The sequence below is a fragment of the Etheostoma spectabile genome, chromosome 24 (assembly GCF_008692095.1).
Source record: "Etheostoma spectabile isolate EspeVRDwgs_2016 chromosome 24, UIUC_Espe_1.0, whole genome shotgun sequence".
In the NCBI taxonomy this organism is placed as follows: Eukaryota; Metazoa; Chordata; class Actinopteri; order Perciformes; family Percidae; genus Etheostoma; species Etheostoma spectabile.
Genome location: NC_045756.1, coordinates 5779389 through 5796533, shown reverse-complemented (window position 1 = coordinate 5796533; position 17145 = coordinate 5779389). Strand labels below are relative to the sequence as shown.

The 17145-nt window shown below is 40.6% G+C and overlaps 1 protein-coding gene across 3 annotated transcripts in view; it reads left to right on the top strand.

Annotated features, from left to right (window-relative positions):
• The window catches only part of LOC116673936 (rho GTPase-activating protein 6), a 74186-nt gene that overhangs the window by 19710 nt on the left and 37331 nt on the right, over positions 1–17145 (top strand). The window contains exon 1 of one of the 3 annotated variants that reach the window (XM_032506323.1): positions 12888–13232. The exons of the other annotated variants lie outside the window; for them this stretch is intronic. Coding sequence (XP_032362214.1) covers positions 13191–13232 — 42 coding nt within the window. The 5' untranslated portion in view covers positions 12888–13190. Of the gene's footprint in view, positions 1–12887; positions 13233–17145 lie in introns of those variants that run through there. 3 annotated transcript variants of the gene reach the window in all.

The window sequence follows — 17145 nt, the reverse complement described above, 5'->3', positions numbered from 1 at the left end:
AACTGGGGGATCCCGAGGTGTTCCCAGGCCAGGTTGGAGATATAATCTCTCCACCTAGGCCCGGGTCTTCCCCGAGGTCTCCTCCCAGCTGGATGTGCCTGGAACACCTCCCTAGGGAGGCGCCCAGGAGGCATCCTTACCAGATGCCCGAACCACCTCAACTGGCTCCTTTCGACTCCGAGCTCCTCTCGGATGACTGAGCTTCTCACCCTGTCTCTAAGGGAGACGCCAGCCCCCCTCCTGAGGAAACCAATTTCGGCCGCTTGTACCCTGGATCTCGTTCTTTCAATCATGACCCAGCCTTCATCACCATCGGTAAGGGTAGGAACAAAAACTGACCGGTAGATCGAGAGCTTTGGCTTCTGGCTCAGCTCTCTTTTCATCACGACGGTGTGATAAATGGAATGTAATTCCGCACCCGCTGCTCCGATTTTCCAACCAATCTCCCGCTCCATTGTCCCCTCATTCGCGAACAAGACCCCAAGGTATTTAAACTCCTTCACCTGAAGAAGTCATTTGTGTGAAATTATGTTGTGAGCATTGGAACTCATGAGTAACGGCCAAAAATGTGTTTTGTGAGGTCACAATGACCTTTGACCCCCAAAATCTAATCAGTTAATCCTTGAGTCCAAGTGGACCAAATGTGAAGATAGCTCTTCAAGGCGTTCTTGAGATAGCTTGTTCACGAGAATGGGACGTGCAACATAATGCCTCAGGCCACGGCTCTCACTGGCGCCGAGGCATTATCATATAGAATAACACTATCATTAGACTGTGGGTAATATCAGCATAAATTCATCCATGTATACCATTAACGTTGGTACTCCTCTTGCAATAAAACAATGCCAAACGCTAAAATAAAACGCACTGTGCAATGGCAGTAAAGGGTCTACCACTGTCCATCTCGCCAGTGGAAATAGGAAAGAAGTTTCTGGGAGTAACAGATCAGCGGAATAATATTTACATTATATGTAATTTTACCGTAGAAGACTAAGCTCTCTCAGGTCCAATTCAGTGGCTGGTTCAGATGAATTTCATTCACTAAGCAGTGGAGACAGAAGCTTACAAGAAGCTGTAGGAGTCTCTCTGACTAGGATGAGTTTTCTGGTCAGGGTTTTATACAAAAATACAGGAAGCAACAGAATAACAAAAGCTGAGAAGGCATTCACTCACAAAACTTGCATAAACCTGATACATCTGCTGAATCTATTGAAAAGCGGCCCTTTGTTTAAAACGACGTGTGAGCTCCACTGGAGTTAGCTCCGGCTCTTTAAGAAAAGGTGTCACTCACAGAGCCCAAAGTAAAATGCTTTGTTTTAACACCAAGCTAGACAAAATGCAGCCAGACTTAATCAATTCGGGAGACACTAAAACATTGTTCAACAGAGAAAATAATAGGAACTTAATCAGTGAGCAGCAAAGAGAATATTCCGATAAAACAAGAATAAAACTGCAAGCTAAATAGTTTTTTTTCTACACTATCAATTTACTAGCCTGGATGCCAGCCGAACTTAGCCCCGCCCACAACATTTTAGGTCGGGAAGTTCGGTCTGGACTTGATCCAACTATGCTCAAACCAGAGCGGTTGGGACCAATCAAATTGTCAGGGCGGGCATTATACGATGATGGACAGATGATAACAGTAACATAATCTACCACGTCACCTAAGAGCAGTTGGGCTGAATTTGTTTACAACAAAGATGGCGTCCGCTGGAGAATTGAGATGTGTAGATTCCACCATTGCATCTGTTATAGAAGATATTGACAGCACATTCATTTTAAAAGAGGAAAATAGAATCACAATCAATCATTTTCTTTCCTGGTTCGGTTGAAACACGCCCTACAATCACAGCCCAATGGAGCAGACTCATATTTTGACTGGAATCTGAGTATGACGACCTCAGGCTACCAATTTACTAAACATCACCTAGACTTAGCCACACATCAGTATTCTCTCTGCATGTCTTTATGTCACAATTTACTGCAGATTCTTGTTTCAAGGCATCTCTCAAAACTATAAAAAAAGACTGTTTATTTCAAATGACTGCTTCAGACTTGACAGTTTATCAAAGCAGCACAACTTCATAGCTGCATATGTTTCATATTCAGATGGATTAACAGTTTTGTCTTTCACTCATTTTACTTTATCTATAGAAGGATAAAGCAGTGCTGTCATTTGGGAACAGAACATTCGAAGAAGGCTGCTGTGTTTATACTGCAGACTAAATGTTTACGCCTTGAACTGAGAAGAACTGAGGCCGCTCAGTTTGACTTAGACAGAGGTTTTATATGCTTGAGTGGGCCGACTTACACGCTGCACAGATCACACACAGTCACATTCATACTGTGTATAGAGCTATGCAAACATACGGTACATAGTGTCAGTGAACGTACAAGCACGTACTAAACATATGCATACATACATGCAAGTGCAAATTACACATACGCGCGCGCGTGTAGGGAATGTCCAAGCAATGTCACTTGTGCTCGTTTGTTATGGTTCTAAGGGTTCAAATGAGTTTGTAGTCTATAGGAGGCCTGACCAAAGTAACAATGACAGATTAACACTGACATACTATACACTACATCTGTTGGTCTCCATTTTGCAAATAAACAAAGCAATTGCGTGGCAGTTGTCAGATGAGATGGGTTGAAATGGGATAAAAGGGTGGGACAGACTGTACCAAAAACACCAGAAAGAAGACAGACAAAAGAGAGAATACAAAGAAAGAAAAAGGAAGGTGTGGCAGGCACACCAGGGAGGAGGAGAAGTCCAGATGTTGAGGAAAATATGTCAATCTCAGGTGTATTTCTGAACACTTCCACAGCTTTTAACAACTGCATGATTTTACTTACAGAAACCTATATCCTTTACAAGCTTCGAGAACCACCCATCAACAAAAAAAGTGACAAGTTGATTTGCATGTGAACTGTTTGCCAGATTGAGCTGATTATCATAGGAAACAAGCGGAATAAATAAAGCTACACTCAGCTATTCAGTTCCATATTGTCTACATGCCCTCACCTCTGGTGCTTGAATGATTTCATTTAGATCATATTTGCATAAAAAAAAAAACATGATTTGACAAAGCGCTGGCAATGCTAAGTAAACTCATTTGCATGCAGGCACGTGATTGGATCCCCATATGTACATGGATCAGTCACAATCCACAATAGGTGACTGATTGCTGTGAACTGTTGGCTGGCAGGGCAATTTGACTGCTCAATCGATATATTAAATTATCAGATTCGTCGTCCAAGATCAGATAGTTAGCTTAGCATAGCACAAACACTGCAAACAAGGGGGACATGGCTGGCCTGGTCCTATCCAAAGGTAAAACCTACCCACCAGCCAAGGTTAATTTGATATTGGTGCTAAAATGATACCTTTAAAAACGGTGCCAGTGCCTAAAGAGTGCAAGAAACGATTTAAAAAAACAACAGAAGATTACAAAATGACAGTCGGCCATATTAAAGAAAGGCTTGTTGATTGCTAAGTCCATATGGTCAATTTAAATAAGCTATTTGAATTGTATTTTAAATAAATTTTACCAGTCAATTACAGTTGAAAAATAGAACCACTGGATGGCAGAAGGGAACTTCACAACAGCTTGAGTTTCTCAAGTTGCACTCAAATGCACCATTAGTTTCCGAGGTGCAATTGAATGTACCAATAATTCCCGTCTGTGTTGTTTCTCAGAGTCCGGCAGTGGCCATGGGGTCTCATAGAGAACAGCTACACTTAGCTGCAGACTGTCACATGTCTCTGTGTCAAAATTCACAAATTCCTTAGTGAAGTGATGCGTCTGTTGCAGTAACGTAACATCAGTTTCGGAGCACCGGAGGTGAGTGCATGGCATTGAAGTCACACTGAAATTAGGCACAGATATCTGCGTTGCCATTCAGTCCGGTAGATATCTGTCGTTTTGATACCCAACTTTAACTACCGGCAATTCTAAAGCTCACACTTCAACACGGTATACGTACAATAGCCGATGTGTAAGAACAACTCACCATTTATTCTACCTCAAAAGTAGGCAATACTATAGACACCGTATTAATATAGTATATTAGTAGGGCTAATAATGTAGATAGATGGATAGATATTTATTGATCCCAAAAAAATGGGAAATTCTGGTGTATGGTATGTACTTTTTTGGTGCAGATTTGCAATTAGTCAAATGACCAAAAACAATTGAGTTTATGTAAAACAAGTTCACATAATCTTAAACTCAAACTCAGAGCAAAACACTAAGCATTCATAATGCTTCAAAATTTCCCAGAATGGTTGCTAATAGATCTCCCACATCCATGATGGCAGATTCATACAGCCAAAAGCCTGTGTGCAAATACACACACGCAGGCACACCAAGTGTTTGGATAATGTGCCGAGAGAGATGCAATCCTTCGATGGAAGGAGGCCGAGCCAACACACTCACGTCACATCACTCAGTGGATATTTTATTCTATTATTCAAGCTATTCCAAACCCTCCCTCTCAGGCGTCTCTGGAGATTCACGCAGAGAGAGACTCTTCAACGGCTGTTCCAATAGTTTACCCAAGAGTTGGTCTAAACCCCCTACGTCAGGCAGAACTGGGTCAGTGGCAAAAGAAAGAAGGCAAAGTGAGGAGTTTTTCAAAATGTGGACTTCTTGATGTGTTATAGCAGGTGTGGGGTGTTTTCTCATGTACTGCCACCTTCAATTAAAGAAAAATGAATTTGTGGGAAAGCCTTTGTGTGTTTTAGTTTGCAAGAGAGAGAAAATAAGTCAGTTTGTTTCACTGTGTTATGCGACTCAGACACTAAATTAATTTTGAAAGGAGAAAAGACATTTCTTCTTCTTAAACTTATGTCATCTTTGAACCCACAGTTTATTTCTGGTCTGTTTTTCTAGAATCTGTCTAGTCTCACGTCTAGACTTCAACTCAAATTTGGAGTTTGGTATTTTTAAGAAATATTCATGAACCCCAAACAAATCTGGCACTTCTTATCCCAAAGCTCATGTGAGCATGTTGATCTCACATTGCTCTCCTTGTTCCACGTAATGATCCAGTCGCTTTCAATGTGGTGCCATGGCAACAAGTAAAGGATATTTTTTTGCTTTCCTGCTGCCATCAAATGCATCACACGCAGCACAAAAACAGACATATCTGCAATTATTTTCCCAGGCCTTTGCAGTGTTTTCTCAACAGTTTGGCATGATGTGAAAATAATTTTGAATGGAGATGGATTCTTTCAAAATTACATTAGGCAGAATGACATTTGTCAGACTTGACATTAGAAAAAATAGTTGACCACACATGAAATATAAAAGGAATGCTTTCTGAGGGATCATGTCACATGGTTTAAAATGCACTTATCAACTGCATTATCACATCATATTATATGCTGACACGTGGGCATACAGACACATGCATACACACACTATCGCAGAAATACACACGTACTTGCTATTGTGCTGTCCGGCACAGCTGGCAAGCTGAGACGCCATGGCAACTGTTGTGGCAGAAAACATTAAGGAGGCGTGGGAGGTGGAGGACACTATGTGTGTTGTTGTGTGAGTCTCTTTGGTGTGTGTGTGTGTGCATATTACAGTGGAGGAGCTGGAGCTGAAAGACAAGGCATCCGTATGTGAATCAGTCTTTGCTGTGCAGACAACAATGCTTTTCAGTCACACTTCAGGCACGCACAGGTTATATTTGTCGCGCACATGAGCTCTATATGAACGGTGACGGAAGAAAAGATCAAACTCACTCACAGTATGATCAAGTTATGCTATCTGTGATAAGATAATAGCATTTATCCATTCAGTCTTGCATGGTAGTGGCTGACAAACACAAAATGAAGATTTTTAAGATAACATATTTCAAAACAAAAGACAATCTTTGCTCCATTTCCGCCTTCAAAGCACCTGACCCGGATGGAAAAACTTACCAGCATTACTACGGGATTCTCAGTAAGAAAGCTGCCAGCCCAGCCAGTCATGCAAACAAGCTGACAGAGCCAGCAGGCAGATCAGCACATCTATACATGGGCGGCGAGACAGACATATAAGGCGAGACGCAGATAGACATATACGCAGATGAGTGAAAAGACTGCCACACAGGCAGACTTCACCAACAAAAACCTAATTTTTCTTCTTTGGAGATGACGTCACTAAAAGTCGTTTGACGAAAACACACGGAAAGGTATGCATGCCGATATAAACACCAGCACGCAGAAACATTGAAAAACCCAAGAGAAAGAATTTACATTTTTCAAAACAGACTCAACCCATTTTACTCTCAACAAGCAAAAACAGCTGTTTGTGACTGCTGTTGAATCTGGTGTGACTGAACACTTAACTTGAAGTGCTGCCCTAACAATCAATACTTGAGGGATTGTTAGAAATTAATTCTTAACTTAAGAGGTGACAGAGTCAACAATGTTGGTTTTAAAACTGGAACAAGACCAAGAATACATTTACTGCCGGCTTTTGCTTGGAAAATAAACACTTTATCTATACTCTAATAAAAAAGACTGCAATCTCGACGTCAATATGACAGTGCTTTCTCATTCAGGCAAACAAATGCCAAACCAACTGTGGGACATGACCCAAAACTGAAACAAAAAGCATTCGTATAAGAGAAAGAATGGTGATTTGTGATCGCAAGTAATTCCTTATGTTTGGAGAGATTTGTGTAACAAAATGAACTATGGACAAACAACAATCAAACTACAATGAGAAAGTATGGAAGAGACTTGGCGGGTTACTTTTGCCAAACCTATAATTATTAACCGACCACTTGATTTTAATTTATATTATTTCTCAGCAGCTACAAAAATAACAGATGATGATGTGTGATTACTCATAATGAATTTTTGACAAAGTGATCAAAGTGAATTCATCTGGTTCCTTGAATGAGGCGTTTTCTAAATGCAGTTTTTAATGTATTCTTCAAATCTCAGGGCCACAGTCGGTTTTAGATACTTTACACAATATTTGTGATCATACTTGGGTGGTGCTTTGGATGTTCATTTGACATTGTGATGAATCATGTCACAAAAAAACGGAATCACAGTATATACAGTCAGTGTGAAAAGATTTGGACACCTATTTTATCTAGGTACTGAGTCAAAAAAACTGCTCTTGATACTGTCACCTGTTTCCTTTCAGATTTCTTTGTCAAACTAAGAAAGATGCAACATTTCAAGCCCAGATTTGCTCTTGTCAAACAGTGTTACCAAACAGTGACAGGTGTGTGTCATTGAATAAATAGTCAAAGTCCCATGCATAGGTCTGGCTACAAGCGATGGATGGACTGGAAGTACATGTGTCAAGGAACAAAGTCAAGATGGTTTTCCATAGAAAATGAAACTTAGCTTACTCATCTGCCCTATTCTGACAAAGCAGTTTTTTTTTTTTTTAAACAGTGACATAAATTCCTCAGAAACAACCATTCCACACAAGGTATGCAGGTGGTTTGTGATTCTAAATAGCAACCAAAAATTTGACAAAATCACTTCTCTACTTTTATATTTCCCATTCCAAATGTTTCCTCTTGCAAAACATCTTCCAAAATGTAGTAGCCCTCAGGTCAGGGCCAATCAATCTGCAGAGCAGAGCTGACACGTCAGCCGCTTTAAGCACAGTCTAATGGAGGTGGTAAGGTGATGAAAGCCATATAGCCATGCTGGGCTAGTACCCAAAATTCTTTACTTACGCCCCCATGCCCCTGTATCCCTTTCTCTCTGTCTATTGGCCCTCGGGACAGAGTATGGAGATTTAGGACAACTGGGTTGGCCTGTTGATAGAAGCGTCCAGATTGATTCCAGACCCATGCTGTCATCACGTGTGTGTGTGAGAGCGAGAGAGTGTGTGTCCTGTTTGGTGGATATTGAGTGATCAGTTCCTCTAAAAGAAACATTTTCCTCTGAACGAGGGTCCTCTCTGTGGGGACATTGTGGTATAAGACCCTTGACAAAGAATCCCGTGTTTATATTTTTTTTGCGTGTGTGTGTCCTCTGTATTTACCTCCCAAGTGAGCACTGTCCCCTCTGTCTCTCTTTCAACACACACACACACACCACACACACACACACACACACACCACACACACACACACAACACACACACACACCACACACACACACCCCACACACCCCAACCACACACACACACACACCACCACACACATTCCCCACTTCTGAGGTCATCCCCCAGAGCAGCTCCTGCTGTAAATTTGTTTATGTGTGCCCAGTTTTTTACAATTCCCCCCACCCTCTCTCTCATTTTCTTTCTCTTACACCCGTTGTTCGGGCTGCCTTTGGAAACTGAGGTCAAAGTTCATCTTCTGAAAGAAAGAGATACAGCTAATAAGCAGGAAAACACTAGTTCTGCTCTTTTGTCCTTTTTATCAGCTGCACAATTGTCATATGCATTGTTTAGTTTTTTTTCTCCTTTCTTTAATTTGATCAGCTGCGTCGGATTTGGCAACGGTTAAAAACAGGCATAGAATCACGTATGATAAGATTTTTGAAATATTTAATGAGATTCTTGTGGATTTTAGAGGGTTTAAAAACTACTCTAGGCAGGACATTATATTTGTGGCTATTGTGGAAACCAGACTAAAGGCCCAAACGTGAATAACAAAATTAATCAGCTTTTAGAAACCATCCCTTTATTTGTTATATATATATATATATATATACATACATACATACATACATACACACACACACACACACACACACATACATACACTGTATATATACATACAGTACAAATTGAATGATCGTCACTTGGAGTAATCATGTTGCCAGTTTATACTATGCCGCTACACATTTGGACACATATCTAGAGATTGAGGAAAAACCTCTGCAGCTGTTGTTATGAGTTATGAACTATGAGATATGATTCCTGACCCCAGCATCCTCTGGGAGTGAGGCAAGCGAAAAGGGATGCAACACACGCAAATACTTCGATCTGGGCCTTGCAAAATCTTTTTCGCGAGTGTTTATAAAACAGATCGAAGGCCTTGCAGGATTGGTCTCTGTCATTTGCTGGATCGCCTTAAAGAACTTTTACAGAATACTTTCCACTGGATGGAGTGATTTCACAACTCAGGCATTCGGCCTTTGGAAGGAGGGGTGCTGCACCCCCCGACTGAACAATGTATACATTAACGTTTGGCAGTCTGCCTTCACCGTACAACTCTGGAATTACACTGTAGAACTATTGTACTATATATATATATATATATATATATATATATATATATATATATATATATAATATATATACACACACACATACATATACACATATATATATATACACACACACACACACACACACAGATATATATACACACACACACACACACACACACACACACACATATATATATATATATATACACATACATACATACATACACACATATTAAGAAATTTCAATATGTGCATTTATAGAAAATCATATAAGCCCTGTGGGTCTAAGGAATCCTTTTTTCACTGCGGTGTATATGTCTTAGAGGTTATTAAGGATTGCAAAAAAAGGAAAACATGATGCAGATTGAAATTGCTGTAAATACTCCTCACTGTCATTTCTGTTGCCTTAACTCCAAGCTGCTTCTTCTCCAGATTGACACTTAATAGCAGGGATGTGATATATCAACACAATCAGACCGTGCCAAATTCAACAGTGGAAAATCCAGAGTGGGCTTTGAAATTGATATATGATCACACAGGGCCTCATTTCAGCATCATTTTAACAATTTCAAGAGACGTGCAGATTCAGACTTTGCTTTGCAGCGGCCTTTGCAAACAATGTCATGGTGCTCTAGCTTGCAGTGGGAGCCGATTCCGGCCAATTGCAACGTGCGTGTAAAAACACACATCCATGTCAGCCTTTTTCTCCTCTCCTCTCCTCCCTTCTCTTCTTCTTGTACTCCCTCTCCTCCAGCCTTCCCTCCCGCTCCCACAGGCCTCTGTTTATTGCGTGAGCCATGGTCATACTGGGACAATTGAAACACCATTTTAGGAGACATTAGGCTCCTCCTATAAGACCAAAACAAGTGTTCTTAAGGAAAAAAAAGAAGAAAATCTTTCTCCTCCCTTCTATATTTCCTCAACATCATCCCGAGGAACGTCGGATTCATTTGTTAGGACATTTTTTTATCTAGTATGCAATAGCTAGACAATTATTTAACTTGTACTTACTTTTGTAGTATTAATCAATTTGTCTTTAAGCATGAAAGTCCATTCTTTACCATGAAAATAGCAGTTTGAACACACAATCCCAACTCAAAGTCCATTCCCAATATTTCCCCCCTGGCATTTTAAACTACATCACACTGTCTACATCAACGCTTAACACTTCTAACACTGATTAACAGACATCCAAGTATATGGAGAAATTCATAACAGCCACTGAGCTCGCATATCAACACGTTCATTTCCATGACAACTGATGAAAACACATCTACTGACAAAGACTACATGATATGTAAGGCACAAGAAAAGCAAGTAAATGGCGTTAGGTTGAGATTCCTTTGTCAAAATATTTAAACTGGGCACTTTGAAGCAGTAAATTCAAGCCTTAGATGTTACATTAGATGTGCATGATTATTGTCCTGCTATTGAATGAACCATACATGCAAACATAACTGGATCTGATGGGTTTGGAATCGGAATCTCAAGTTCATAAAAGTTCAAAATAGTTAATTGTGTCACAACACTAAAAACTATGTCTCAGTAAATTTAACTTTACAGAAATGTTTAACTCTGCAGAAATATTTGGTATTTAGACAGCCTTCATATTAATTATTCTTTATATCCTCACATCAGTCACTTTCATCCCAAACGATTTGCATGCAACTGAATGGATAACAAAAAGAGGCAAAACTAAGGATTAGATGCCATCTTCCAGGACAATTTTACACAACACCTCAAATGTTTGACCAACTTTCTTTAGACGAGATCGGATAAGCAGTACGTCTGTCAAAGAGCAACTCCATGCAAGAACAGGTTTTCCGCCACCTGTAACTTTATCGCACTGCAGGACTGTGATGATGCCTGTGTGAGATACAGTACACACAGACAGCACAGCGCCAGCTTTATGGCTGACTCAGTCCTTGGCAGTTCCGGTTATCTCTAGATTCGAGAGTAAAGTAAGTGTTCGTTCCTCTTAACTTCTCAGCATTCTTTAAATGGCTATGGCACTATCTGATAAGCACAGAGGAATTCAGTGTCTCTCACTCATTCACCCACTCACTCATTCACACATACTGTTGATAAAAATTAGAGAATAGAATGTGGTTGTGTTTGTGTCCTTCTCGATAAACCCACTTCTGCAAAGCAAATGTTTTTATTAACTCTCAGTAAGTGTGTGCTTGTCTGTGTGCGTGGCTGTGTGTGTGTGTGTGTGTGTATATGAGGTCAGCTCATATTCTTCAGCTGATTTGTCCTTGCTAAAGCCTGTGTTGTGCTTTATTTGTTTTGGATGCTTCCGTCTTTTCATTAGCTACGATGCAAGCTCTTTAGACACAGATTGCTCAATGCTGGTTCCACATTACACAAACCCAGACAAGCCTCCCTCCTCTTGTTTAAAATGTTCCAGTGGTGGACTAGCCTTTTGTGGTCGCTCTTATAAGACCCTATTTCAAAAAGGAGAATGCTCATAAATTAAAATTACCATTGATTTTTTACAATGGAAGCAAGCAATCACAGTTTTGGTTCTGCGGTTTGTCCAGTAAATTCTCTACGCTGTGATGTATTTGCTACTCTAATTTGGCCTACAGCAAGCGATTTGTCACAAGGAAGAAACCCTTTCCTGCAAAATATCAATTTTTCCACAAGCTAAGATAAGTGAATATGATGCATTTATGCATATTTCCAGCGAGGGTCGCAGTTATTGCTCTTCTCACAGGAGATCCTGTTTAAAAAATGTTAACATGTCATAGTAGGAAAAGCACAGGTGTATTCAAAACCGTTAATGATGGCTGCATTCCACTTAGGAGAGGCCCTGGTATTGTGCATGCTGACTCACTAATAGCTCACTGGGACACTTGATGGAATTGAGCCATTGTTTACTTTGACAAGTCAAAATGTCTGCTGTGAACAACGTCCATGGCAGCATTAGATTGTAATTTTGTTTTGCCTTGATAAATTTGAGATACCACATGGAACTCAATGTGTAATTATCAACATTATTTCCTTCTTACCTACAGCAAAAACAGGTATAGTTATTTACTTATAACTATCACAAAAACTAGAATCTGCCTGTATGGATTTTCCAGAGTCAAATCTAATCAACTGTGGAGCTCCATGTGTGGGCCCCAGACATGAAAACCTTTGAGCAGGCCTGCTGTTGATAATCAAAAGCTTCTTCTACTGCTACACCTCCTCCTCTTGTGCCCTGCACCCTCCCCCATCTGGCTCTCTCCATTTTCCACACACATTATGCTTCAATATATAGCTACAATGCAATACATGCATGCTTTATGCATACAAGTAGGACTGATGTTAACAAACAGCTGTTTTGGATTGAAAGGAGTATTAGATATGTCATGGCTAAGGTTGGCCACATTTGTATCATGGTCAAAAGTAACCTTTTGTGACTCCAAATCTCTAATTAATTCCTATTATTAAACACCTTTTCTAAAACACTCTAATCTGTCACTCTAATCATTTTAATTATGTTCTAGAATTTGTTTTTCTTAATGTTAAATATGATGTCTAAACTCGTCTGTCTCAATACGTGTTTGGTAACTCACTTGCCATCCTACTTTCTGATATTTTTTTTGAAAATACAACCCTGCCCAAAGCCGATTATATTTTGAAAATCTTTACCGGAAGCCCCAACTCACACTGACAGTGCTCCCTTTGCCTCTACTCGCTTGCTTCAGCATCTGTCTTCTTCACCAGAGTCTACGGAGCGCGCGGTATGGATCCGTTACGCATTACGCGCTATGGTGTCCTTCCTGGCACAGATGGTTTTCTGACACGCGCGTCTGACTGGTGTATAGACATCAACTCTTAAAAGCGGCGGTGACTTGCGGTGAACAAGAAGTCCAAAGACTTTGTCTTGAATGCAGAAGAGGGAGAAGACAAGTGATTCGTGGTTGGACCTATTTGCTAACGGGATATCGTTTGTAGCATCTACATTTCTGGGTGTTTACTACATGTGGATACTTTTTTCGGGACCATGGGAGACTCCGTGTTCTTGGAAAGGCAAAATTCCTATCTTGTAAGTACTCTGTTTATTGGCCATAAATTCATAGAATGAACGCAGCTTGAGGGCTTGCATCTTCTGTTGTCGCGCGTGCACGTCTAGTGTGCACGTGTGCGAGGAACTGAGGGAAACAGATGTTTATTTCCTGCACGACTTTGACAATTTTGCATAATGTAAAGCATCTCAGTCTCTCTGTCTTACTGATATTGTGTGTAAGAAATGCCATTGCAGAATCAGTTTTCTGTATTTTAGTAAACAAACTTGCATTTTAAAAACAAAAAGTATTTCGCTGTCAGTGACTTAGAACATAAATGTGAAACTGAACAGAGAAGGGGGGGGGGGCTCAACATGCAAAAACTTCCTGTGATGAAACGTCGTAAGTGACATTTGGTGGTTGGGTTTGAACATACGCAGGCACACAAGACCTCACACGTTTTCCTGGTTTGAAGGAGACTTTTGCTCTGAACGCAGCACGGTGAAGACACAGACGCCTGCAGCAGACTGCTGCTATAGCCACAGGTGTTGTGTTTGACACTCTACACCTCAAAGCTCGGTGGCCACATGAGGGCAAAACACACAGATATGGGTCAAGGGCTCTGATGAGAACTGCACCTTCAAAATGAAACTCAGCATTTTGGAGCTCATATTTGGCAGATTGCAGAACAGGTTTATTCAAATGTGTGAATTGAGTTTGTTTGTGTCCTGGACACCAATTTAAACATGCTAGTGTTTTATCATCTGCTCTCTCTCCTCGACCCCCTCCTTCTATTCCCCTTCTCTTCTCCTCCTTTTCTCTTGACTGCTCTACTGGTCTGTCTCCTCTTTATAAGCAATGTTTCTGTGGCTGGAAGCCCTCATAAAGCTACAAGCATTGATTGGAAAACAATACCATTTTCTTTGGCTCGGCTGGTGGCACGCTGTGGTCTAGATTTGTGCTTAGAGTGCGGCTAGTGTGGTGTGAAAGTTGTTGCCACATGGCCCGCAGTAATGGTGTCTAAAATTCGTCCAACACCGGCTGATAAAGCCTTAGTGCACTCGCCAAATTGTTTTTGATTATCCACTGCAGTGCATGTCATCTTTCTAGAGACATTAACTTTGACGTGTCTGGGCCGTTACTTGTCTCCTGTTGTGAACCCAATAAATACATGATGGAAAATCAATGGCCTTCAAAATGGGCGATCTGATTGTATTAAAAGAGCAAAACGGACACTTTTAAAACAATGTGAAAAGACACACTATGTAGAATACCTATATGATTGTAGCATCTTTCAACCTTTCTTAGACTGAACAATGAATGGATAAAATGATCAGTAGATCAACAACAATAATCATTAGTTGCAGGTGTAAAAATTTCCCAAGGGCCTAGTAACATTACAATAGCGTGCTTTTTCAAAAAACTCAAAGATATTCAGTATAATAACATAGTAAAACAGCAAATATTACATAATATTTAGTGTTTTCCATAATTACATAATATAATATCACATTATAGCTGCTTAAACCAGGGAATTATTGTTATTATTGCTTGAAAAAAAATGACTTTAAAATAACAAATGTAAACCGCTGGAGTTTAATTTACTTTTTTAATACATTAAGCATTAATGATTATCAGCTCTTTATCAATTATCTAAGTCATTGGTATGGCTAGTCAGCATTCTGGTGATTATGGCAGGGAATCAGACAGCACAAAGTCTTGAATTAGGAACCTATTATACACAGTGTCCCAGCTCTTTGATTGAGCAGGTTGTTATGTGAGGACACACTAGGAGTATGTGGGCTGCTGAAGGCATATGAACACGTCTGCAAAGTTTCTGTTGATGCATTTCACGAGCAAGCAGTACAAATCTCGTTATCTAGCCAAGTATGTCTAGGGTGTGCACTTCATCCAGAGGCGTAGCACAAAATTCTGGGCCCTGTAGAAAGGCATTTTCTATGGCCCCCTCCCACATCCACAGCTATTCATTCTAGCATCTTTTTGGGTCCTCCTCACATAAAGACCCTGGGTACTCAGTCCCCTTACCCCCTCTAGTCCGACGCCCCTGACTTCATCTTCGCCATAACTGTAAAAGCCAATATAGTTTACGTTGGAAAATGAGTATTAACAGAAATCATGGATGGTGATATAATTTTTGGATGCTTTATTAGAAATTCCCTTGGGCAGCATCTAGTTATTGAAATATATGAAATATGTCCTCAGGAAACCCCCAAAACAGCAGGTAAAAGCATAAGAGTTAAGTCCTGACAGCACGTCACACATGCTAGCGGACCTTCAGCCAGGCTGATTATTGCTGTCTCATTAACACTCAATACTTAGTTGACTTTGGAATGCAGTTAAAATATGACCGAAAAAGCAGTTCCAAAGAAAATTGCACTTGTGTTAATGGAGGATTATGCCCCTTGCAGCCGCTCTTCCTCCGCCGATGATTTAAACAAATGCAGGCTTCTGCCATTCCTGCCAGGGCAGACACATATTTCAGATTCTAGGTTAGCAGACTGGAGACACACAGCGATGGAGAAGACAGTAGGACAGAGCAAGAAAGAAAGTGCGAGAGGTGCGTAACAGCACCTCACAGTTGCTTAAACGTTTAATCCCCCCCCCTCGGGGGCGGCCGAGCATTTGTTCCACTTGTAGTGACGTGTTGTGTTTTTTGCTCATTGCGTCAAAGCATCGTACTAATGGAATACCAGCAGGGATAACATAACACTCTGGATGGATCACTCAGCTCTCATCTTGGAAGGAGTTATGTTTTCCAATATTACGAGGATTACAAGAATGATACATGGGCAACTTCTTTAGCCAATGTAAGCAAGTTCCATTACATTCTAAGGCGATGAAAAGAGGAGGAAATCATTCCCAATATAATGGTTTATCAGAAAGAGTGAAAAACGTATCCGATCCGTGCAGATGTCGGTTGAGGAATGGACATTTGCAGACACAGAAAATTGTTTGCCCTTTTCTTTGTATGCAGTGGAGCAGGACACCAGTGAATGCACATGTATTCCTAATCTGGTGTTAAATAACATTGAAAACAACTTTAACTTTCCAAGTCTTTCCAACAGTACCAAATAACAGCAGGTTAACAAGTTTGAATAGGCACACACAGACATGAAATTGAATCGATTGAACTAATTATAATCAATCTTGTCGGTATCATTTGATTAACTAAGCCAAGTGGATAGATTTAGCTTCAGCAGATGAGCTATTAACTCATCATTTCACTACTAAACATATGATTCATCGCGTTAGGCCAGTCATGCACTGTCACAGGGGACTATCACTTTATCCAAACGGACACATTTTATAATAGTTTTCTCTGACTGATTAGGAATCTTGACTGAAGCTGAGTTGTGGGTGGAAAATAAAACGCTGTCTGGAAGTCCCATAATGATAACAGAAATGAGCGAACAAGGAAGTTTTGGAACACAAGGAGTTTGATGTAAGCGAGCTTATTCTGGAGTGGAGCCAGCCAGCGCTGAGCCTTTTGCCAATAGTCAAATAATGATCGTCTTTGTCCTCAAACCTTTTTCACCTGTTTTGTGCTTTCAAGTGTTGGCAAAGTGTTAGAACTTGTAAAAGTAGGCTTTGTTGCATCCTTTTGCAGACCGTGCATTTACAGGTGAAACCGTTCAAGGGCATCTGAGTGTTGACAGATTTGCGATTGATTTTTCAATTAGCTCAGACAGATTTACTGGATTGACTGTGGTGATCGCCGAGGAGTTAGAAGGCAGACAGAGAAAAGACCGCAATATAGATACGTACAGATGAAATGATTAATTACCCTCCTCCACTATCATCTGATCCTCTGTCTGTCTTAGTCTGTCTCTCATCCCTGACCAAACAGAGAATGCTCTGTCTTCCTCTAGCCATCCGGGGACCCTTGTCAGCCTGAGTGCAGCTACCTGTTCAAACGCCCCCATCCCCCCCCCC